This window comes from Tachypleus tridentatus, chromosome 1 (genome assembly GCF_004210375.1).
Source record: "Tachypleus tridentatus isolate NWPU-2018 chromosome 1, ASM421037v1, whole genome shotgun sequence".
Taxonomy (NCBI): domain Eukaryota; kingdom Metazoa; phylum Arthropoda; class Merostomata; order Xiphosura; family Limulidae; genus Tachypleus; species Tachypleus tridentatus.
In genome coordinates, this window is record NC_134825.1 from 6,043,023 (window position 1) to 6,053,253 (window position 10,231).

General features: G+C 32.2%; 1 protein-coding gene across 1 annotated transcript in view; it reads left to right on the plus strand.

Annotated features, from left to right (window-relative positions):
- LOC143258071 (sodium- and chloride-dependent glycine transporter 2-like) overlaps positions 1-9,108 on the plus strand; it is a 53,882-nt gene extending 44,774 nt beyond the window's left edge. The window contains exons 15-17 of the mRNA XM_076517119.1: positions 906-1,019; positions 3,554-3,723; positions 4,393-9,108. Of these exons, the coding sequence (XP_076373234.1) occupies positions 906-1,019; positions 3,554-3,723; positions 4,393-4,560 (452 nt within the window). The 3' untranslated portion in view covers positions 4,561-9,108. The remainder of the gene's footprint in view (positions 1-905; positions 1,020-3,553; positions 3,724-4,392) is intronic.
- The last annotated feature ends 1,123 nt before the right edge of the window (positions 9,109-10,231 follow it).

Below are 10,231 nucleotides of genomic sequence, written 5' to 3' on the forward strand. Positions count from 1 at the left end.
GGGACAGCTAGTGCAGATAGCTCTCCTGTAGTTTTGCACGAAATTCAAAACAAACAAGCAGCAAACTGACCACATTTTGGGAAACTTCTGCTTGAGAAATCAAACATACACTTTTATTGTTTAGACTTGTATAAATTGTTTGTGATTTTGATATTATTTATATTTGCAAAGCAAGACTCATACTTAGGCTAATATTTTAATATCCTTTAAACGTTTTACCTGAGATTTAAACCCGTGTCTTTACTCCAAATGTTCAAAACTCTTAAAATATGCACTTTTGGCTGAAGGACTACAAGGAACCCGTTTTTCACTCTAGAACGTCCCATGGAATAAACTAAACTTTGAAATAAAAATAAGTGAATTTCAGCCTTCATCAATTAATTATTCATTATTCATTAGCCTACCAGCATGGTCATTCAAAGGTCTTTCTTTCATCCTAACAATTTGCTTTCTCTTAATGTATTTGAAGAAATATTTGCTATTAATTTTACATTTTCAGCCAGCCTTCTTACGTATATCTATTTAATTTTTACATTTTAAGCCAGCCTTCTTACGTATATCTATTTAATTTTCTAACTTTCTGTTTTACCATATTTGTTCATCTTCTAAATCTCACAGCAAAACATTGAGCCTAACTAAACAATAATCATTTGCATCCGGTTGTTCCTCCGTTTCCACCCTATCGACTATTTTTATACTAGAAGTTAACAACAGCACACGTGATGACGAGAAACCTACTTGGAGTTAACCTAAAGATGGTCTAAGAAGGTCGAAACGTTGTTCTGTACATTATTTTAAACAAAGTTCTAATACCTATACCAGCCGTCTTGAGAATACATAACAGTCACCGTACACATACGATACTTATGATTTGACGTTTGTAAACTGTGTGCTTTTTACTTTAGGAACAGAACGATTTCTGGATGATATAGAGAAGATGATTGGACCACGTAGTAGAGCGTGGTCTTTCTTTTGGGGTACCATGTGGAAGTATTTCACACCTGCAGCTCTTCTTGTAAGTGAATGAGTTACACTTTGTAATAAGTTAGTATTTTCCAACTTCTCGTGGTTTATTTAACTCTAGTCAATAAGTACGTACAATGTTTTTGTGCTTCTTGTTTGCTTTCCTGGAGAACCAGTTCCTTTAATTAGATAACTTGTGGAAAGCATTACCTTAAACATTGTTCAAACCTGGAATATTAAATATTGTTGCTCTTTTACATTCGTTTCAGCTAAATTCAATGTAACTTTTTACACTAGAACATTTCAAGAGTGTTTCTTCATTTACAACGCTTATTTATATTAAAAACAACACGCATATTATGTTCTGTATGAATATTATTTCTCTCTGAGATGCTGCCATCTATGGGCAAAAGCTATAATTACATAGAGTTTTGTAGTTCTCGTATTGATCGGCCCTCGAGTGTTTTCTTCTATACATGTTACTAAGCACAAAGCTACGCAGTCAGATATTTGCGCTGAACTCACCAAGTGTCAAAACCCAGTTTTTAGAGTTATAAGCCTTCAAAGTTAACGCTGAACCACTGGGCAGCCAGCGGTAAATCTGCAGGCTTACGACGCTAAAATCGGGTTTTGATACCCATGGCGGACAAAGCACAGATAGCCCTTTGCGCTCAACAAAATCAAACCATTCATATTTATCGAAAGTAGGTAATAAGTAGAGAAGTTTCTAGTTAACAATGTAAGTGTACATTATCGTAAATTATAGTAACTGTGGCAGCCTGCTCGTAACCTTTGAACCTTTCTGAAGGTGATTAAAAGTGCTTTTAACATAAGCTTAAACCTTCACAGATACGAAATGCACTAACGAGAGCACCTTCTGAAAGCTGTATGCAACATATACCAAAAGGTCAATACGTATTTGATATACAAAAGCTAAAGTCACGACAATACCACAGGTTTGTAATTATTAGTCTACCATTTACCAGTCATCAGTTAAATACGCTGTTGAATATAACACTTCTGTGTTGTGAACATGAGGGAAAAGTGGTGTTAATGTAGAGTTAATCAAAATGTCGTGATTTATACATTGTATTATTCTAAGAACAATACAGTTTAAATTAAAGTGTAATGATTTATATATTGCCACGTCAAAAGACAACAAAGTCCGAATCAAAACGTCATGAATTGCAGGGCTGGGCAAAAGCAAGTGGCCCCATTTAAATTGTTTTAAATTTATTATATCTGCTATTAAATAACAGAAGTATATATAAATCTATATGTTTTTAGAACGTACTGGACAAGATCTGTTCAAATATGATCTCAAATACTAATTTTAACACTGGCTTTTGTAAATATCAGAATTTTCATGATTTTAATTACATTTTCTCATAACAAGTGTTGTGAACCTGCTGTAATTTTCATGATTTTAGTTACATTTTCTCATAACAAGTGTTGTGAACCTGCTGTAATTTTCATGATTTTAATTACATTTTCTCATAACAAGTGTTGTGAACCTGCTGTAATTTTCATGATTTTAGTTACATTTTCTCATAACAAGTGTTGTGAACCTGCTGTAGTTTCTTAGATATTATTATTATAATCAACCTACAAAATGATCAAATAAGTTTCACTGTGATAGTGGACTCGTTAAAAGATATCTCAGAAATAAGAGACTTGATGTTACGGAATAACCAGGTCAACCATCTAAATCAATTAGAATGAAAATTTATGGGCTGAGTAAAACCGATTAATGAAAGATCACAAACCAAACACGGAAGATGAATTTTTTGAAATACTCAAAGACGGATGGCAGTCAGTCACTCAGGAATGTCTGTGTAAACTCACTGAAATCATGTCACGTTCATGTCAAGCAGTACTGAAATCCAAGGGTGTAGTGACTAAATATCAACTTATGAGATTGCTTTGTGTTATTTTGAGTTTTATTTCCACGTTAGATTATTGTAGAGAAACTTATTTGATCATTTTGTAGGTTGATTAAATTAAGAAAATCTAAGAACCTACAGCAGGCTCACAACACCTGTTATGAAAATATGTAACTAAAATCATGAAAATTACAGCAGGTGCACAACACTTGTTATGAAAAATGTAACTAAAATCATGAAAATTACAGCAGGTTCATAACACTTGTTATGAGAAAATGTAACTAAAATCGTGAAACGTTCTGGTATTTACAAAAGCCAGTGTTAAAATGAAAATCTGATATCATATTTAAACAGATCTCGTCGAGTGTGTTCTAAAAAACATAGTTTTACATTTTTTCTTTTATCTAATGAAAATTATGACAAATTAACATCATTTTTAGGGGAAGCCCACTTTTTTGTCCATCACCTGTGTTTATTGCGACATGAAAGTACAACCCTAAAGTAGCATAATTTACATATTACTACATGAAAATGCAACCCAATTTAAATTAAAATAACATAGCTTATACATTGCTTTATGCGAACCAACATAGTTAAGTTTTATGAAATCATGTTTAAGAATACTATACCCCCTTTGACCCCATATGGCCGAAACTGACGTAATTACCTATAACTCCTGTATCTGATAAAACTATTCATTATTTCAGTTCATCTTATTTTCAACTGGATTGAGTATGAGCCGTTGAAGTCAGGTGACTACGTGTTTCCAGGATGGGCCAATGCTATCGGCTGGATCATCGCCTTCCAATCACTTGTTGTTATTATCGGTGTTCTAATCTGGAAACTAATAAGTCTTTCTAAGGGTACAGTGAAAGAGGTGAGCCAGTATTCTGTACTTAAGCTGTAGCCTCGGTCTGATAATTAAGTTATTAATTACATAAAGCAGAGTATGGAATTATTCTGTCTAATAAAGAGAAAATATTAAATTTTGTTTACACTTACTATAAATCTGAACGTTTTTTTCAGACATAAATTGGGCGTTGTAAAAAGTGCTTAGTAATTAACGAACTCTTAGTATAACAAACCATAATTCTAAGAACACAATAAACTTATTTATAACAGACTGGCATGATTTATAAATACAGCAGAAGAAATACAAACATTTCTGTTAGGCATTAAGCCTAAATATTGTAGATAAATAATGGTACACAGAATATACTGGAACAGTAACACTTTATGCTAGAAAATAGTCACCTAACTCTGATGACACAACAAACATATAATGTAGTAGTGATTAGAATGTCTTGTTCTGAAGATGACATACAGTGTAGTGAAGATTAAATTGTAAGACAACTACTTAAAAGGCTTTTGTTGTTGTTAACCACGAACACTAGTTCTTAGCGCAAATAAATATGGTAAATGTATAATACAACAATAACTTACTTACATAGCTTGTTAATTACAGCGTATTTTGCGAGTAAAATTTCACCTGAATGTAATTTTTTGTCGTGTTGACGTGGCTAATGTATACACCATTTTTTTCCAGCGCTTCATGTTTCTTCTGTCCCCTCGGGATGATTGGGGTCCTGTTATCGCCACGAAGCTCACATCCGATGGCGTAGAAGAAAATGGAGTCAACGGAAGAGTCGTTAGGGGGAGCTCTGTAGACAATTCTCACTTTAATGTTACATACACGTTTGAATCGTCTATCTGAGACAAGTGGAATGGTTGAGAAATAAAACATACTTGTCTAGTAGTAGTTAAAAGTAACTGTCGAAAAGCGACTTGAAACTGGATGTTTTAAAATATTCGATTTTAAACTCTACAGTTTCTACTGCTGTGTGGATACAACATCTTTTAAAGTCATTAAAATGAAACAGACTAGGAGTAAGTTAACAGACAATGATTAATAAACACGTGGTTATTGGTGTATATTTTACTATTGTTCACTTTGATCAGTGTAATGTGTTTCACACGATCTATTGCCATGTTGGTGATATAGGCCTAGATAGTTACTTTATGAATGTTTCCTAGGAAACGTGATGTGTACAACTATATATGTATATTGATCAGAAGCGATGATTTTTGAATTTAAGAATTCAAACACGTCCTACTAATTAGTATAACTGAATGTCCGCATTCTCAAAAGTTGAAAGTGGTATTGAAAGTAGCTACGCTTTAAGGTCACTTTTACCAATGGTAATTTGATTTTTTTTTCTAATTCGTTCGTGTCATTTTAAACTGTAGTAGGTAATTCAGAAGGATTTTTAGACACTCACGGTGAAAACAATATTTTATTGTACTCAACCTGTTTGTTTGTTACCACGTGTTTAAATCAATACCAATCTATACCTTTCTGTAGTTTATTCTTACTGGATGTTTGGTTCTTATGATACATTTCACAGAGCTTTAGGTAAGCAAGTTTCCAGATAAGCGGAATTTAGTAATTGTGAACTAACTCTCCCAATTTACCAATACACGTTTCTTGTTGTTGTTTTTATTTTATCCTAATACTTTTCCAATACGTTAGCCAATCTCATTTCGATATTTGGCGATTTATCATTTAAGCTTTCTGATTAGCGTATTTATATTGATTTAAAGATATAAAATAATTTAATGTGATTATTAAGAGGGAAAGAATATCTTGTTTAATATTTGATTAGGGTTAACGTAGTCGTCCAGCTCAATCATGGATTTCTAATGTTTTTTAAGAGTATCATTCTTGCACGTACTGCTACCATAAAAAGAAAAGGATTTCTATTTACCCGGTAGACACCTTATCGAACAATCTGTCTGACTCGCATATACTCGAGAAAGACTTTCATTAAACACTTGTAAATCAGTATAGATTAAAAAATGGTGACAACCGACAAGTCACGAAATTCCACAAGTTCGTTTGGAATTGGTGAAGGCATCGTGATTGGTGGAACGTTTTGTTTGATACGCGGAATACGTGGTGTTAATAAAGCACTGTTTTAGTCGAACAAGTTGAATGATTATAGAAATGTTCACTGGCATCTTGAGAATGCAGTATTAAGTATAAGGACTGCTTTTAGAAAACAGAGTAAACAAGTAACAATTTCTGTGAGGCTTAATATAAAAATAAAATCCATATTTGCCGGGAATTTTTCTCATCTGTAACACACTAATTCTACATATAACAGGACGCATTTTTTATTTATAACGCTAAAATATAAAGTATTCTTAAGTGAGCTGTTTCTCCTCAAATTTGTTCAGGCTGTGGTGCACGTAATTTTGTAAGTTTATATAGAATTTCATCTACAATGGGGTGGTAAGGTGAAGTTTCATTGAAAGTATCTTTATGTTCTTGAAGTGTTCTAATTTTAGAAAAGATTTTGAGTATCTGATTAATAACAAGCTATCTGTTCAGACGTGAGTCATCTGTAAATATTTGTAAATAGGATAGTGCGATGAAGTCACAAATGTGCATTAGTAAAGTGTTATTTAGAAGTGTTTATTTAAACTACCGTTCTGGTTGTAATGTAGTTGTATTATGTTCTTGTTTCATGTCATTTTTAGAGCTAATGAATTTGTCACTTTTTCAGTATGTTTAAATGTTCTTTTCTTCCCAACGTTTTGTCCAAACTGACGCACCATATTTAAATAAAAATGGCCGATCGATAACAAACAAACGCTTATGAAAATCTCATTAGGAAGGTTGAAAAAAGTTCCTGTAACTGAATGAAGCGTCCGTAAGAATTTATTAAAATGGATAAAAGTAGTTATGTTCTATGTTCTATACTTGGAAGTTTTACTTTTTTTTTAAATTTCTTTTCCTATAAGTTTGTCTATAGGATATTTTAACAAAGAGACCTCAATGGATACGTAACGACCTTTGTTCATGATGTGTCCCAATTCGTTTAGTTAAAGCAATGTTTATATTATAGAAAAATATGGCACTAAGATATAACCAGCGACAGAAGTCAGTAAAAATAAGTACTTTTACTTCTGTTAACAAATGAAATGTTTCCATACGAACATGCTACAAACAGACCGCTTTGAGTGCTAAATAAATAGTCTTTATCCTTGTTAAGTATGCATCGCTGTCTGTTTCTTCAATTTCACGCAAAGCTCCACGAGGGTTATCTGCACTAGTCTTCCCTAATTTAGCAATGTAAGATTTAGATAGAAGGCAAATGATTATCACCACCCCCCCGTCAACTCTTGGGTTACTCTTTTACCAATGAATAATGGGATTGAGCATCACATTATAATGTCCCCACGGGTGAAAGGGTGAGCATGTTTGATGTGACGGTGATTCGAACCTGAGACTTTCAAATTGCGAGTCGAGTGTCTTTAACCACTTGGCCATGCCATACCCACCCTAGTTGGTGTAATATAACGTAAGCTAATTCATTTTGATATGAGAAGAAACGAGAATAGAGAAAAAGTCAAATATTTTGACCTAATTTAGTCCTAAAATCTATTACTGTACTTAATGCTCAAAAATCATGTACAATTTGTTTTTTATTAACCAAAATCTTTGTTTTAGTTTTACTAAGATACAGTTCCCAATGCCAGAGGTTAGTTCCAACATGCATACATGTTACAGAGAATGCTCGATTTACAGTATCGTAAAATCTAGCTATAAGGATGCATATCGCATTACATGTATACATAAGACATGAAATATATATAAAACTATACATACAAAAGAAAATTATTTTTGTTTTTATTTTCATTAGGGCCCGGCACAGCCAAGTGGTTAAGGCGTTCAACTCGTAATCTGAAGGTCGCGGGTTCGAATCTCTTTCGCGTCAAACATGCTCGCCCTTTCAGCTGTGGGGGCATTATAATGTCACGGTCAATCCTCCTATTCGTTGATAAAATAGTGACTCAAGAGTTGGCGGAGGGCAGTGATGACTAGTTGCTTTCCCTCTAGTCTTACACTGATGTAGGTTTGCACGAAAAACAAAACAGCCTTTTCCTTAAAAGTTTCTGGTATTTAAAATCACAAATTTACATTTACAAATAATCTCTAATATAATCTAGTAAAGAACCCAATAAATAATTATTGTTCATGTGACAACAGAACAAACATAATGAAACTTTACTGTTGTTTGTTTCAAAAATCTGATGGTATTTCAAAAAGTGTGAACGCTACGCTCTTTAGAAATAGATAAAATAATATTTATTTCAAAGAGTGTGAAATTTACGTTCTTTAAAACATACATGACATTTGTTTTTAAAAAGTGAAACGCTCTTTAAAAAACATAAAACATAATATTTATTTCAAAAAAGTCTGAAATTCAGTTTCTGTGAAATGACAACACACATTAGTTGTGCAGACTAACTCGTCTCACGAAAACAGTTTGATAGATATTAATATAAACTAATTGTTAACTTTCATCAGGGTTTATTATAGTAATGTAAATTAATTAATATTAATATAGTTTTGTTTAGAGTCGTGTAATCTTTGTTAATTATATCCTTCTAATTTTTAACTCATTATTCATTGTAGCACTATTTGAACTTGGTGGTGTTATACAGTTACTTTGGTTTGTCAGTTGCATGTGTGTGTATGTATATATATATTATAGGAATAAACAAATAAACACATAATGTTGTCATAGCGAAAACTGTCACCAATCAAAAACCCAGGGAGTGAAATCTTCATCTAAATAATACAGAAGGAAAAAGAAATGTTAGAGAACCTATAAGTTTTAATTATATTCAGTTATACACTAGCGACGGAGAGAATATAGAATATATTTAAATCGAAATGAAGTAAATAGAAGCATATTTGTATCGCTGCTAGGAGTAACGAGAAAGAGAAATTGGAACTTTTGTTAATAATAAAATCTGCTGGTACTTTAGTTAATTTGCTGGTACGGTACATTAGTTAATCTGCTGGTACATTAGTTCTATCTATTATAACAAATGTACTTGGGAAAAACATCTGTGAAACTACACAACGTTTCCACATGTTGAATTTATATAATAACAAACTACGAGAAGTTTCGCAGACAATGAACTAATTAGGATGTTATATAGGTAAAAACGACTGGTATGGATAGAGAAAGAACTATATAGAGGAGCGAACAACGTTTCGACCTTCTTCGGTCATTGTCAGGTTCACGGATAATTAGAATAATATGTAAACAGTAAACTGATATATAGCTTTTTTATGTTATTAATAGGTTTATATGTCAGTCTATCTAGTAACTTTGATGTTTTGTAAAATTCGTCTTTATAGCTAGGATCAAATATATGTATCGATAAAAAAGTAAAATAAAGAATCATTATAAATTATGTTTTCTCTTGGTTTTCATGGATATTCATAATTTAAATCACAAAACACACAAGAAGTTTTATTCTCTTAAGACTTTGTTGGATTAATTCTTTATATTGTCTGATAATAGAATATGAAATAGGGTATAAAACATTGTGTTAGAATAACCAGATCTTGAAATATTCACTGTAAGCTCAGTATATTTATGATATCATTTAAGTGAGAACTGGGTGATATAAAAATCCTTATACATATTACAGATTATAACATAGTTCCTTTGCACAAATTGTGCCAGTTTCGGGAAATTAGAAAATACCCTTACAGTAAATGGTGCCAGTTATAGAAGAAGATGAAATACCCTTACAGTAAATGGTTCCAGTTATAGAAAAAGATGAAATACCCTTACAGTAAATGGTTCCAGTTATAGAAGAAGATGAAATACCCTTACAGTAAATGGTTCCAGTTATAGAAGAAGATGAAATACCCTTACAGTAAATGGTGTCGGTTTTAGAAAATGTGAAATACACGTACAGTAAATGGTGCTAATTTCAGAACAAAGAAAATTCCTTTGCACAAAACAATGCCAGATGTTAGGCTCAACACAATTCCATTGCGCCAAAGAGTATTATTTGAAAGGCTTAATGCACTTAAACAAAATAGATGCGGTTGTAGGATACAAAATGCATCAACATATAGTAATGTAAGATTTTTTGTACCATTTGCAATACATGAAAGAATTTTCTTGTATAAAATATTACTGGTTATCGGAACATAAAAACACCAGCTAATATTATTCGCAGGATATAAAAATATTTTGTACAGAAACAAATGTCAGTTACAAAATGAAACAAATCTTATTGTACAGAATATTAACCAGGAATGACGAAACCCTTGCAACGAATAGTGTCATTATCAGATCATTGCAGAATTCTGTTGAAAAACATAGTAATAATTGCAGAATAAACTATTTCTTGAATAAATTATGTTATTTAAAAGAAAAACAATATTATCTTAAACGAAGTGTTGCTTCTTACAGAACATAACCTTGTATTAGGTTGTCTAGATATAAATGTCGTTTTTGAACTGCGCAGTTTGGTAAAGTATAAACCAGTGTTGTAAAACATGCTGTAAT